At 38.1% G+C, this 16,146-nt stretch overlaps 1 protein-coding gene across 2 annotated transcripts in view; it reads left to right on the top strand.

The window, feature by feature from the left end:
• Positions 1–16,146, top strand: part of KIF26B (kinesin family member 26B) — a 283,959-nt gene that overhangs the window by 225,267 nt on the left and 42,546 nt on the right. For both annotated transcript variants that reach the window (XM_050315249.1, XM_050315250.1), the window contains one exon: positions 3,156–3,315. In XM_050315249.1, the coding sequence (XP_050171206.1) occupies positions 3,156–3,315 (160 nt within the window). The remainder of the gene's footprint in view (positions 1–3,155; positions 3,316–16,146) is intronic.

Here is a 16,146-nt window from a genome sequence, read left to right as displayed (position 1 = left end):
TTTTACAGGGAAAAAAGTTTGTTCAAAAGACACTGGAGACATCTGCTTCTTTAAATTTGTGGGCTTAAGCAATTCTGCAGAATCAGCATGTGTTTCAGCTTCTGGCTCTGCATAGGTTATCTGCAATAAGGAATAGATTGCAAGCTATGATGTGTAGTGGGTGCTCACCACTGCAGTGTTAATGTCTAATGTTTGAATGAAGAAAATTTACATTGACTGTACTTTTAAGAGAGAAAACCAGAAAGTTGCTCTAAGTGGAAATGCAGCTTGCATGTGTTTAAGTAATAACCCCTGTGGAATTGGCAGGCAGAAATCTCAGTTAACTAAAGGTTTATTAATTAACTACCCTGCAGTGGAAAGGAAGACTATGAATACTCAAACAGATTGGTTTATAGAAATAAAATGGCTGATTTTGAGGGAATAATTATTGCAATTATTTAATATTTAATGCTTTTTACTGCATGCAAGCACATGTACACACAGTCCTTTACTACTGTTTTCAAATGCCATTAGTAAAAGGGAAAATATTATTTTCCTGTGGCTATAATTTCAAAAAAAGAAGACATGATCCTATTGGATTAGAATATTGCATGCTTTGCCCACTGTCTCTAGTTATATCTTTGTCTAGTGGTCATACCACCTCCTGTCTTCAAGTTCCCATATCTGAGTGGCCTTACAAGCTAGGCAGGGTCAGATCTTGCTGATAATTGAATGAGGAGGGAATTCCAGTTGCTCAGAAAGGGCGCCTAGTGATTATCACTGTCTCCTGCTGTAATGAAGGACTTCTCAGAAAAAAACCATGAAGATAGGAGAGATATATAGATTCCAGTAACAGGATTAAAAAATGATAGGAAGAAGGAAAAGAAAAAAAAACACAAAATAAACCTCAAAAACCTCAGCTTCTGAAGGATAAGAGATTAAAGGGCTGACTAACGTGTGATTTTGATAAAAAATTACTGTTAGAATAAGGCATTGGTACTGTACTTACCTCCTTGTTAGATTCATTACCAAGAATGTCATGAAGCAGGCCTAGCACCATTGAAATAAATGACATTGTGGCAGGACTGGCACAGTCATTTTTCAGCTGTCAGCTCTGCAGTCTCTCTGGCCATAGACAAAAACAAGTGTTACAATGTTTCACTTCTTTTCTCTGTAGTTGCCAGGTACATTAGTGGAGAACTTGCCTAACAAATAACTTCATTTTCAAGCGAAAGGATCTACAATCTTGAAAATGTTACTTCAGCATGTAAATGAAATTAAAAGGAAAGATCTAGCAATTTATTTTATTCTGCATTTCCTCAATCTCTGTAATGGGAATATATGTGGAAACAATATGACTGAGCTTTCGAAAGTTAGTGATTTCTTTCATTTTCTTTTGTTTCCCTGACATCTGGTAATCTTAGCAACAGAAATACTCATTACATATGATTCAATAATGTCACCTGCAATCATTTTCAGTAGGCAACAAAATGCATTTCTTTGTTTTTCCAGTGAAATGATTGGGAGATACTCAAAAAAGATAATTTCAGCTTTCTGAGAGTAGCAATCTTAGAAGACTCAGAGACTCTGAAGTTTAAGATTTTTAAGGACTCTTAGAGGGGAGACAAAAGTCCTCCATGAGCAATTCAGAGGTGCAGATGCCTGACCGGTTCCCCAAGGAAGCCTAACTTTCTGGGGCAAATGCAGGAGCCTGCAGTGTGTGTGGATTCTACTTCCTTGTGAGAGGAATACATAGAAGTCCAGTGTTGCCAAACACCTGATGTAGCTGAACAACTAACAGGCCTTAAAAACAAAATTTCTGACAAAGACACTGGATACACTTTTGGAATGTTATTCTCAAATACCATAGCATAAATCACTTTCACAGGAAGAGTGTTCTGTCTTCTTTCATCTTCTCTCTTCTTTCTTACTTCTTTTTTTCCCTCTGCTTGCTTTATTTTCATATCTTCTCTTTTTCTCTTAATTAATTTTTTTCTTTTATAATAAAAATCTACTTGTTTTATTGTTATTAATTTTCAACTAACCATCAACTATAATTGAAACAGAATTACAGAATTATATATAACACATTTTAGAGAAACCCATTCTTTATTTTAATAGAAATTTTTGTGTCATGCAAGACACCAGGTAAATAGGACTAAGTAGTGAGCCCTGTGTCTTGCAGTGCTAGTAAAATGAAATCTTTCCTTATTTTTTCAGCGTAAGTTAATACATTTTATGTTATAGTTAATAGTTATATATAGCATTAGTAGCTGCATGTTTTCTATATTTATATACATTTTCATAGTACACTTTCTGAATCTGAAAAATTATATGATTGTGAATCACATTTTTGTCAATACGTAGAAGTTTTACAAGTGTGTTCTTCACTTTTCTATGTAATCCTTCTACCTCTTACAGTACCAATGTGTCTGCCATGGCACGGTACCTCAGCTGCTGAATGCAGGGCCCTTGAGAAAGGACGTCTGTGATTGATAAGACATTTACAAAGCAATTAAATACATCTGTAAAATTCTTTTCTAAGGTTCCTATCATGTAGTTGCTCCCATTGCCATACTTGCTTGTGAAATGTCCCTGCTCAGTGCTAATACTTCTTTTTAGCAAATGTATAACTTGAGATGGTGCGTAGCACGGCAAACCTTTTATTAGCTGAAGTGATAATGTAAGAGTATGTAGACTTAAAGCAAAGTTGAACATCCCACAAACACCACAGGTTCTTCTTAAGATTCAGTATTCAGGATGGGAAGAAAAAGAGAAGGATCCTTGCTCACTAAGCAGCAGTTCCCAGCCTTGTAGTATTCCAGACAGAGGAAGAGTAGTGACAGTGACAGAACAGAGCCAACCCAGGTAAAGGCTAATAAAGCTATATTTAAAATATAGAATCATGTTGGTGGCTCTCACAGAGTTAAAACTGCAGGAGAGGGTGAGTACTGAAAGCCTTGGCAACTTTTAAACAAGGCTGGAGTAGACAGCAGTGTACAGCAATAAAGACTGACAATGAGTTAACAGGACTCCTACAGTTTGTGTCTGCTAACATGAATTAGGGAAAGTTTCTGTGCTGTTTCCTCTTCACAAGTCTTGATGAGTGCTCTGCTTTCATGGGAAGCTGCTCTTGGAGACATGCACTAACTGTTTGCTTTCTTTGTTTATGGCAGTGTCTGGAGGTCGCAGCCGCTTGCACCTTATTGACCTGGGCAGCTGTGTGAAAGTACTCGGCAAAAACCGTGAGGGAAGCTCTGGCCTCTGCCTCTCGTTGCCAGCACTGGGCAATGTCATCCTTGCCCTTGTCAATGGAAGCAAACACATCCCGTACAAGTAAGTGGTATTCTGGGTTGCACCTAATGGGAGGATGCTTGAAAGCAATTTGTCTGTCTGGGCCTGAGGCAGATTTGGGTAAGGAGGAAAACAGTCTGCTGGGGTCAATGCAGCCCTCTTGAGCTACAGCAAAACCTTCCCAAGGTTCAGTGACACCTGACCTAACCTTACATCTGGTAGCTGCACTGTATTTGACAAACAGGTTTCATAGGAAGAAGCCTGCTGAAATAGGACCCAGGTGCCTGACAGATCCTAAGGCTTGAAGTTCAGCACATTAGGGTTTTGTTTTCTGGGACTGTTCAAAGATTTTTCTGTGTTCCAAAGCATTTCATGTTTGTTCCAAGGAGAGAAACATTGCTGCCATAATGCAGCACTATAGAGAAAATTATTTTCCTGTCCGTTGTGTGGAATTTACATTCTTGAAAATATATGTCACAATGAGTATGCATGTTTGTCATCAGATTCCTTCTGTGACCCAAGGTTACTTTGCATTTTTTTTAATATAGTTTGAATCTCAGTGTCAGCCTTTAGCTTGCAAAAAAGAAGTAGCCCTATTTGTCACACTAGACAAGTGGCCTTTGCTACTGCAGGCGGCTTCTGGGGAATGAGAGGAATTGCTCACCTCGTAGGTACTCTTTGTACTCATTTCTCTTCATCGTTGCCTCACCCCATTTGTCATGTGTGCAGGTCTGAGAGGAAGCTTGGATTCATTACCCAAGCCAGACACTCACACTGCTTTCCTATTGAGAATTTCTGATTTTGTGGATGGTATTGCTTTTCTCTGGCCTAGAGCCTAAGGAATAGCAACTAGCATCGTGGGAATGGCTTACAGTAGCAACCTGTAATCAAACTGCCAATGAGTGCCACCATTCATGAAGGACGTGTATGACATCGGGAGTTAGGAACAATAGGATGACATGGAAAACAAAACAAGTCATTCACAGAGCAATATTTCAGTCTGTAGATTTTACCCTTTTTATAATTTAAAACGTTGCAAACATGATTATTTTCTCATGTTCATTCAAGATTGCTTCTTTGGTTTTGCCTTCATTTTGGAAAATAAAAATGAATTGAGGTTGGTTATAATTTTATTTATCTTCTAACATTTATTTTCAAAAATTATTTAGAAGTCTGTACTTAAAATGTGCTTTCTGGAAATATTCCCATTCCTAGAGCTCAGTAAGACTGAAATTCAGTTAAGGGCCAACAAAATTTCTTTGTATAAACATTCATTAAACTGTTTGTGAATCATGCACCTAGTCATAGTGTGAAAATAGCTTGAATTTTGAACTTCACAAAGTGTAACTCAAACTATACTTATCAAAAATCTGTTTTCCTTCCTGTTGAACTTCATGGACTGAAGGGAAGGTCAACTGTATATATAGAATAGAAAAAAAGATGTTAATGATGCTCTCTAGGCTTGAGCTAAACATACAAGGAGTAGTTACCAAATGCAACTGTCTTTCCTGGCAATGACTGACCAGGAGAAAGCATTACCAAACATTTCTTCTACTTACTGCATGTCCAATCTCTCACACAGCCAGAGGTGCCAGCATAGTTTCCCATCAATGTCTATACTACTGAAGCTCTCTTCAGACCACAATCTCCTCTTGAATTCACTCCTTTCAGAACAGGTGTTATAGACTATAGAGAAGTGGTTGGTCATCTGTAAATCAGAGGCAGCACCTTGTTTCTAAGAAGGACTTTTAAAATGTAATCTGAAAAAAAACACTGGCCTATTTTGGATCAAATTTTGTCTTCTTCTCGTTGAGTAGAATCCAGAAAACATTTTTCCCTGTATGTGATCTGTTCATGAGCAATGGAAATAGGAGTTTTGGTGGCTGAGTGAACATAAACACTTTTTGCTCAGTAATCTGGCAGAACAGGTGTGTGCTGCTCCTTGGTGGTGATGAGAGGAAGGGAGATGTGGGGATGTGTGTGCTGCATTGTAGAAGAGTCTGAGTATCCCATAGATAGATGTGATATGTGTTCAGTGGCACCTCTTGTTTAGAGCAATGACTAGCCTATCTAGCTGAGATAATTTGCCTTTCTCTAGGGGTGTTCACTTTCATGGTTGAGGATAAAATAAAATTTTTGTTCACTGCCTTTTTTTAGTGGGACCAAATTAAAACAATGGAAGTGTTTTATGTGATAGCTCTGCACAATGTGTGTGGTCTCAGCAAATTTCCATAGACCAGCAGACAAAATGGAGCATCTTTTCTTTATCTGAGCTAATTAACAGCCATTAAGTGTTTTGTGGCAGCCTGTCAGTAGGTATTGCATTGCTTCCTGAGAGCCCGGAAACTCACAATTCATAGATTTTTCTCTTACTGCAGAAATTTGGTTCTCTAATCTCTAAGAGGCTGCAGGTTCTTAAACTGCCTTCAGTGCTGTATCCAGCTTTATCTCTGCAGGTAGTAGTTGTAGGGAAAAGCTTGTTCAGATTCATAGCTGGTATAAGCAGATGCTACTGCTATACTGCCTTCAGTGATCTGTGTGTTTGTGCCAGGGATGAATTTGCCTCTCTGCCTGCAGTATCTATGAAAAACACATGCTGTTGTTCAGCATGTTGCTTTCCTTTTATTGTTTTTCTTGTATTGTTACCTTGGAAGTCATTAAATTGGAATCTTTCTCCCTTGGGAACCCCGCTCCCCCACTCCCATTCAATTTTTGGAAATAGTAACACAGGTTGACACTAGCTTTAGCAGGAACTTGTCTACTGAAGTTGTAAGAAAGTAATACAGAAATTCTCAGACATCAAACAATATGGTTTGGGGTCTTGTCCTGTGTCCAAGTTAAATTCCACATGGGTCTGAAGAATGGGCAAGAATCTCTATAGTGGGCAAATACTTGCAGCTAAGGAGCAAGGACCAGGCCATGATTTCTGGGAGTTTTTATGTTCCATATACGTACTTATAATCTCTTTCTAATATCTCAGTGGATGATCTCTTTGCCACTATTATGTCCAGTCCTATTTTGAACCTTAGTAAGCATATAATTCTGTCATGGTATGAACCAGTGAGTTCTTCCAGCTCAGCATGTTATATAAAAATAGAATTTTTAATTTGGATTAAATACATTGCCATTTTATGTCACCAGTTTCTTTTGCTCTTGAGTTATGAAAAAAATCCTTCAGAAGACTGGGCAAGAATCATTTTCTCCATGGTAATGTCAAATATCTTCATAAAAATTGGAAAGGGGCACTTGCAAGCCCAAGGAAGAGCAAGGGAGTAAACTGCTGCCCTGACCAAGTATGATAGGGTTTAGATCTGCTACAGAAGGGTTTTGCTGAGCTACAGTAATTGTTAGTGCCATTTTATGTTTTTAAGAGAATTTCAGTTTTACATTAGTGCTGCATTATCTGCCTCTGATTTCCAAGATGAATGTGTTTTAAACCCCCAAATGAACATCCATTTGCACAAACTCCAGATACTGGTTTATATAGCTCACAATTCAAAAATTACTCGAGTTGCTAGGCAACATGGGTGGTGATAATTCATGGTAATGCTGTTTTGGAAATAGTCATTTTTATACATTTTAATGACTGTGAGAATGTAAGAAAACTGTATGGGAAAGTGCAAAGCTGTATGATTTTCTCTTTCAGAAACTGTTGCTTGTTTTATTTAATAGGCTTCTCTCTTACTGTGCTAGTGTTTCCAGAGGAATCCTATGTTTTAAACTACATGCTTATCCAAGGAGGAAGTCTTGTCTGTAAAATAAATCGGTGTGAGTTAAAAGCATGAATTTTTTACTTGGCACTTCTGCTTCTCTGTCATGTGGTTGCAGTTCCTCCCAGATCATACATGCTGGTATTAGTTTTTTCAATCCTATCCACAGAAAATAAAATGATATTAAGTGTGTGGTGCAAGGTTGCACAAGAGACTTCGTGGCAGAGCCACCATGTTTTAGGATCTAATCTGGTGTTTAAACCATAGGCCAATCCATTTTTTCTTTCTGCATGACCTTTGGAAAATAATTTATTTATATATTTACTTATTTATTCCCATTTATAAAACTGAATTAGAAAACGTTCAAATAGGACTTTTTAAAGGGCATTCAGCTGGCAAAAAGCATTATGCAATTTTTAACTGTTGCTAGGACTGTGTTGCCTTATTTTTTCCCCTTATTCAGAGTTAATGACTCACATAAATGACCCTAATGGGAAGCATAATCTGGTGTTTTTTTGGTCAAGAGTAGAATATTATTACTTTTAAGTAAAGAGAAAAGGAAAAATGTTGGCTTATAATATTGTGGTATACTAGCCTAAAGAATGAACTGCATATCGGATATTTTCTTTAAATTGTTAGTTGATTATTGGAATAAAAATGAAAATGAGGATTGGAGGCATCCAATAGTTCAGATTCTGAGTTAAATGGGTGTATCTGGTGTTGTTTCATCTTTGTAAAAAGCTGTGTGTGAAAACTGGGATTCCAGGCATCTTTTGCTTATGTATCTTGCCTTTTCATTTGTAGCATGAGTTATATTATTTTCTCAAAAGAATTGTTAATGGAAACTTTTCAAAAAGAGATAAGGAAAGCTAAAAACCAGTTCACAATACAGTTCCTGTACAATAACTAGTACTAGTACTGGAGATTTTATCCTTTTTTATGAGCTTGTACTAAGTCCTAGCTTTGTTGAATTCTGTTGAATTTTGTTGAACTGTGTAATTCACACAAGCATGTCTGCTTACTAGGCCTAAGAATTCAATGGTACATTTGAACTATATGCCAATGAGCAATCTATTTAACAGTTACTTCATCAACACCTAAACCTAAAATAACATTTGTTGGTTTTCATTGAGAAATTTAAAACACTTTTATTTTGCACTATTGCACCTATGTCTTTTGCTCCTCCTCAATGAAAACATGGTACCAAGACCACAGAAAGCCTAAGAAAAAAATCCGGTGTGCCCTTTGGGATCTCCAATCTTTCTGTGTTAATTTAGTATTGAATATATAAGAAGTGGATGAAGAACTGTTTTACTGTTTTACTTGTGGAATGTGAGAGCAAAAGAAGGGGTAAAAAAAAAGAACAAAAGTGAGGACATGAGAGACAGCTGAAACAGAATCACAGGGCTGGGAAATAGCCTGAAATTAATGGAAGAGCTCTGAAAGACACTGAAGTTATGTGTAAAGGAGACAACAATCCACAGAGAAGAACCAGGAAGTAAAGAAAGAAGAGGAAATGAGCCTATTGAAAAAGAGGAATAAGCCTGAGAAACACCCTTGAATGATCCAGTTGTAGGAGAGCCGTCAATAAATACTTTGTTGAATGTGAAATAGTTCCTAATTAGCTATCAAAACCACAAGCTGCTCAGGAACAAAAAAAATTTCCACGAAGTTGGCAGCCAGGTCATATGGACAAGAGCCTTGGTTAACAGGCACTGAAGCCACTGGAGCAATGCCATCGTACACCAGCTGAGGCCCTGGCCTTAGGTGCATGCTCCTTGACACTGGACAGAGGGCTTTGGCAAATATGTAAGTGCAGTGCAGTTGCCTGCAAGAGCACTGAAACACTGTCAGCATGGACATAACGAGAACTTGGAGCATCTGGCGCAATTACTTCCACCTTTGGGGTTTTTCTGTATCTGACAGTTTTACTAGGTTGAATTTCTGACAATTTCCTCTTTTATTTCAGGGAACTACGTAAAATAGATGGAATAAGGGAGATACACAGTCTGTGAATGTAGGAAAACTTCTTGTGTTTTGTTAGAGTAATTTAATCTGCAACTCAGGAGCATGAGAATAATGGATTTATATGCCCCAGCAATCACTGCTTGTAGAGTTCATCAACGATGCACTTTATTGTCGAATAGTTTATACAGCTGATAGTGCAAATTTGAGCTTTATCTGCACACATCTTACAGTGTTATGTTTCATCCTCAAGTTAATGAGAGATAGTAGACAAAATCCTCAAGGAGAGCTTCAGTGGTGCTGCCATTCCCCAGCTTTGTTTTTCAGCTCAGTCCTGCTAGCCTGGCAGGACTATATAATGTGATAATAACTGGAGCAGAGGTGTTTGTGTGTATGCGTAGTGGGTGTGAGTATGTTACATGCACTGAGCCTGAACACCTGTTACACCAGGCTTACAACAGACCTCAGCAGACAGACTCCATTCTGCACAAGTATTCCAGCAAGAAGAATCAGACCTCACCAACTAGCTCTTCTAATGCTCTTTGAACATCTCAACAAATTACTACTTTACAGATACTGTAACAAGCAAATGATGATGGACTGCAAAATGAAACGAGAAGGGAAGTGCTTGTGGTTTATAGTCAGACTTAATAGCAATTACGAATTGCATTTAGATAGCCATTCCTATGAGCAGCAGATAACTGCATCATGGAAGGACACTACTTTGGTCTCGGGCCAGCACAGACGTGACTGGTAATGAACAAGCAATCCAATAGCGTGCAGTTATTCCTGAAATATAGCTTGAATGGAGCCCAAATAGGCCATTGTGGTGCTTTCATTTTTCACAAATTAAGCTGTACTTAATTCATTAAAATGCCATTTTGAACCTTCAGTCAGGGTATCCAGCAGTTGATTCTCACCTGTTCCCCCACTGGTTCAGGCTCAATTGAACATTAATACATTTTCTCTTGTGGAAATGTGGTGATAATTCATTTCATGTATAATTGAACAATTTTTAAATAGTCATATCCTTGGAATAACTAGCTCTTGTACAATGCAGCAAATTATCAAAAAGCATGTAATAATTTTTATTAGGCTCACTTCACATTTTTGGTTATCTCTAGTTTCATGAATAGTTGCATATGGATATGATGTGTGAAATTAACTTTCATTTCCCTACTGATCCTTCTTTCCTTGCACAAAACCAGTGTGACTCAGGGCAAAAGATATCCCACTGCAGTCGGAACAGCTTTTCATAGTGTAGTGCGAGTATGTAGCGCCTTGTTTGGAGCTGGGCATCTCATCACTAAGAAAAGGTTGCAGACTGCAGAGAATTTAAAAGAGAAGCAAGAAGAATTATGAATGGTCTGAGATGAGAGGGTTACCCACCTGGAAGATCACAGCAACAGAAAAAAGCTTCATAGCTTGCAGGAAAAAGGAGACCTCTGAGAGGGGAGATGACAACTACTCTGTAGTGCTTCAAGGATGTGAATACACACAGGAGGAAAGAGTTGTTTCTCATGAGATAAAGTGGCAGAATGATTTCTTATCCTTAAGTAATGAGAGGGAGGAATACAAAATTTAAAGCATGCCAACAGGGATTCCTGTAAGTCAGTGGAATAACTACTGAAGAGCAGAAGTGAACACGTCCTTGGTAGAATGATTTAAAAGCAAAATAAATGTGTAACTAACAACTATGAATGAACAGTTATATAATAAACTGTTTAAGATGAGTTAGGGACTAGGCTTATGCAATTTCAGTTTAGAATTCTGGGTCCAAATCTTTGTCAATTTTCAGTATCTGTACTTTCATTTTGATAATTTATCTTCATCCTTGATTGTAAAGTGTTTGCACATGACTGACAGATACACAAATAAACAATAAAATATGTTCTGGTGTGTCTGCTAGAATCAACTCTGCTTTTAGGAGCCTGTAAACCAGCAGTTGTATGGATTGTTACACTTGTATGACATCAAAGAAATCCGTAAAGTCTCAGCAATATCTTTCTCAAGACCCCACCAAATTGTCCAGTCCATTCCTGTGACAGATGATTCAGCTCTGTTAAACACTTTTTTTTCTTCATCATTTAGTTACACATTTTTTTAAGGTTTCTTTCTCTTTGAATTGCAAAATCAAGTTCTCCCAGTGCTTGATCCAAAACTCAATGTAAATCAATGGAAATCTTTTTATTGGGATTTGGCTTAAACCCACAGATTAGAAAACATGCTTATATGTAATTAGATGAGATAATCCTCAAATCCTTGCTAAGGGATATTTCATGTTCAGTGTTTGATGATTAACAGCTTATTTGTTGAAAGAGGCAGTATGTGGTTACGTGTTACCTAATGTTGAGTTTGTTTGGGATTGCAATGGATGTAATTGATGGAATTGGTGAATGGGAAGACTGCGAAAGTACAAGCATCTATTGATTGGTTGCAGGTGGGTCTATGACCATGAATTTGAAGCTCAAGAAATTTATACAGAAACTTGACACTTAACTAGGGATTTGTGACCACTGAAGTGGCACAAGCAGGACTCTCTGATTTTCCTCTTCAATGTATATAAATAGTATTTGTGACCTTAACTTAAAAATAAACAGAACCTGTGTTTACATTTTCTGGGCAAATAGTTGAACAGTTTTTCTTCAAACTCTTTCTTTTCTTGGACTCTTTTTGACATCACCCCCTTGATGGAGTGCTACAGGCCCTAGAAGCTTTTAAGAGAATTCTGTGGTTGCAAGTGGAGTATATTTCAGCCAGTTTGCTTCAATAGTATTTGAATAGCATTACAACTGCAAGCTGTTTTTTTCCATACGAACTTTTGTTGAAGTTCTTATTTTCATAGCATCTATTGAGAGTAAAGCAATGAAGATAATCCTCTTGTGCTCTTCAGATACCAGATTCTGCTGGATGATCAAAGTTTTGTGGTTGATGTTTGCCTCCAGGTCTATACACAATGAACAGATGTTAGGGGGATTTTTTAAAATATGCATTGACTTTTTAGAATTTAGCAAGCTGGTTAGAACTATCTTCTGAAATATGAAAATTACTTCTCTCTCCTGTTGCAGGATGAACTTGTTAGATTATTTTAATTTTTAAAACATTGTTTGTTTATAAATGCCATACAGGTGACATGCTTCCTAGCAATATCTGACAAGACTCAGTAAAATGAATGTCAGACAGCAGGTTAAACTGTTTTAGCTGTATTTTCTTTCAGCTATGTTTTGTCTTATCATCCCATCAGAAAAAATCGTTCTATCTGCCATATTTAAAATTATTTTCCAGTGGGTTATTTTTGAGAGATGGTGGGAGTTACTAGATTGTTTCTCCCTATTTCTTAGTTCATGCTCTTGATAATAAATAAAGCTTTGCTCACTTTGAAAATCAGTGACAAAATGTACGTCCGTAATGTTGGAAGTATCAGCCCTTCTGGTTCCCTTTGGTACAGCTGGTTCCAGAGAGCAGAGAGCTGAGTAGAAGAATGAAGGTGGTGGCTGTTTTGGGTGCTGTTACAAACATGGAAGCTATGGAGATACAGTCTTCAATCCCTATAAATAGAACAAAAAAGTTGGGAGTAGTAATAGGCATGAAGGGATTTTGGAGTTTGGAAAAGGGCACATTATACTCTGCAGGAATAGGTACTCTCACTGAAGTCTTTCTCCTGCTGCCCTCACCGTAACTTGGACAGCCTGCTGCTTTACCTGGTGTCCTGCCTGCCTTCAGTGGGAGCACCAGAGGGCAGGGGTCTCACATGGCTCCACTGTCGTGTGTGCCAGTTCCTTCGGGCAGCTCAGACTGCACCAGGCACCTGCACTGCTCAGCTCAGAGAGAGAGATGGAAAACAAAGGAGGGGAGCCACTTACAAGATGAGCTGTCAAAAGCACATGGTCAGGTGCAAGTGGGACCTGAAACTCCTTTGAGCAGTCTTTTAAGGATTAAACACAATTTACATGTCTGCCTCCAGCTTTAAACAGAGTAGCAGAATCTTTTGTGCTCCTAGGCTGTGTTTCCTCTCTTTCTTTTGCAAACAACAGTTTTCACAGGCTCCATGTGAAGTGTTTTGAAGTTACATGCCTGTGCAGGAGGACAGGAATTAGATGCAGTATCCAGATCTGCTGCCCAGCTGGCATGTATGCATAACAAACAAAAATGTTTTCAAAGGTTAGAAACTTCAAAAAAATTCAAATTTTCCAAGAGGGAGAGAGTATTCTTGGAGTTCCGTGTTCTCAGTCAGGTCATGCCAACATGCACCTGCTGAATTCTGATCATCTCTCTCATGTGTGGAAATTACTGGGGTGGTGAAGGACAGCTCCTCTGATGTCAAAGGGGACTGAGAGTAACAGCTGTAGTTGCAATAGATTACAGGGATGTATAAACTGTTGGGGGGACGCTGATGAAGGACCGAGGCTGAATAAGATTTAACTCTCAAAATACGTGTCTGTGAAAGAGAACCAGTTGGCACCCTACCGCACTGTGTCCAGTGAGATTTGTGAAACATTCCTGTTTTTTTCTGCTAATGTTGAAGCTGCTTACTGTGAAGTGTGTTTTATAGAAAAAGTGAGGGTGTGCTTTGGTAACCTTTAGGGTCTTTTCATCATACAGAATACAAAGTAAGCCTGTTAAGCTGGTAAGAGATTTCCTTTTCTCTTGTTAGGTGACTGCTGCCATTTTGGATGGCTCTGTGCTGTGCATTGGCATTACAATCAGTGGCTTTTCTTGGTTTTGAGCTGCTCGTGATTGCAGTCTGTCGTGACTGAAACCAGGGCACAGTCCTCTGTGGGCTCCTTTGCCCAGAATCATTCCTGTGTGTGTTAGACATAAACATCAAGTTGGTCTCACAACTAGTAAAGTCCTTTGTGTCCATTTGCAGGTACCATGTCTGTTTTCGTTGATGAGGGTGTTGTTTGCAGGAAGACTCTGGCTGATGTGAATCTGAATGTACATGCTCCCAGGGACTGTCACCTGTCTTCACAGTAGGGTCAGGGATAGTCCAGGCAGGGACATGCTGCTCCTGCAGCACTGTAGCAGAACTCTTCTGGTCTCCAGTGGTATCACAATCACATCTGTTAGGTGTCCTCTGAAAATTGAAATGGATTTTTTCATACTCCCAAGAAAATTCATAGTGTCTCTGAACACACTACTACATCACACCGTGCAAAAGATAGTATAAGCCTTAAAAATAAATTTTCAATTCCACTGGCCAGGTTCCATCTGTCAATGGTGCTTCTCTGTGGAGCAATACCTGATCCTTTTAAGGAATCTGAGCATCACACTAATAGCTGTTCCAATAACTAATCAGCGAGCAAACTCTGCTGTTCCTAAAGGTATCCCTCTCATGGAAGATGAGAGAACAGTAGATAACTGAAGAGAGTAACAACAAAATACCAGATCTTTTCAACAGGGAACATCTACTGTTGGGCTATGAATAAAGAATGTTGCAGGCTGTGTATGAAATGATAGTGAGTTAATATTCGACTCTAAGAGTAATAGTGTGGGTGTGTGAGAGTCATTTTGACTAGCAATTACACATCTTTTTTATGCAACAAACAGCGATGTTTTCTCTCTATGGAAACTAATGTTAAGTTCAGAACACAAATAACTTTCTTAATAATTTTGTGTTTGCATTCATATAGATATAAAACCAATAACTGTATGCTGCATGATAAGTATTACCAGTGTGTTGCTTCACCTTACTTCATCTCTCAGAAATATAAAATATCAAATATTTCCTACTAATATCCAATCTGTAATCCATATTACCTAATGAGTTCTGTATTCTTCTCTCTGTATTAAACATTAACTGGGCCACCAACTGGAGCTTCATATAAGTTCCTTTTTAAGACTGCATAATTTGAAAGTAAAATGCCCTTGTGCCAGAAGCCAGCTAGTAAATTTTACCAATGATTATTCTCGGAAATACAAAGGGACTTATCTAACAAGGAGTTAAGTATTCTATGATGACATTGTAAGTTATATGCTGCCTATATGATCTTTCACTACATTTTTCAATGCATGAATGTGAAAGTAAATTACCCTTGGTTAATCTCCTAATATGCAGTAGGACTATATGTACAGTGCTTTTTCTTTCTAGCTCCTTTCTTATAGGGAATGAACATCTCCCAACCCTATGGTCTGATTGTGTTCATAATGAAACATTTCTGGCACTTAAATCTGAAAACCATTGCATATTTATGTAGAGAACATTCTTTTGGTAGATCTAAAAATCTGGGCAGAGCAACAGATCTTCAGTTCTCTTGCTGTGCAGGTTCTGAGAAGAAGAATCGTGAGGGATTCTTTCTCCTTTCACCCACAATAGGAAGAAAAATTCTCTACTGCCATGTTTAGGAAAAAAAGGTCCAGCTTCTTGCATATCAAAGGCTTACTGTTTTGATGTCAGAGCTAGATGAGTGTTAAAAACTTGCTCAACATACTGCGTTCTGCCATTATCTAAGTTTTGAGTTGTACAAGTATAAATCAACAATAGATGTGTCTGAGTGGTTGTTTTACAAACATAATTTCTTTGAGGCATTATTGTGAATTTTGATCATATCTATTTTGACTAATTCAGAGCTGGAATCAGTAAACACAGGGCACAATATTCGTACTATTGCCTGAATATCACAGTCCTCAGAAAAGAAACTAGCACAGTTAAGAATGCAGGAAATGAGATAGCCCCTAAATGTGGTCTTGTTCTGTTTTTCAAATATTTTTGTTATTGCTCAATCTGTTTATATTAGTTATTAAATATGTAACTTTTATATCCCATGATGACCTTAATTTACACAAGCTTAACAGAATGTGGATCAGATACATTTTCCTACCTGATCCTACCTGCATCTTTCCATCTTTAAACTTTTTCACCCATAAACAAATGGTAACATTATGAAACATAGGTTTCTTTTCTTTCTGTATCTCCAACATATCTATGAAGTAACTTTGATTTATCATATAATTCTGGAAAATAACTAAGAAGCACTCATTGTCACTGCTGGAGTATCTTTAGTTTCTCAAATACGTTTGTAGTCTCAAGCAGGTGAGGTAGAAGAAGGCAAGCATAAGTGCAAGCCACGCTTCTGATTCTGGGACATTCCAGACCCAGCCCCTCATGTTGAATATTCTGGAGGCTTAACCAGCAGCAGGCACCCCAGGATGCGTATTGAGTCACCTTGCTGCCCGACATCTCCACAGGACACGATGC

The sequence above is a fragment of the Myiozetetes cayanensis genome, unplaced genomic scaffold (assembly GCF_022539395.1).
Source record: "Myiozetetes cayanensis isolate MyiCay16 unplaced genomic scaffold, myiCay2020 scf2-11, whole genome shotgun sequence".
Lineage (NCBI taxonomy): Eukaryota > Metazoa > Chordata > Aves > Passeriformes > Tyrannidae > Myiozetetes > Myiozetetes cayanensis.
This window is presented reverse-complemented; position numbering and strand designations above follow the sequence as displayed.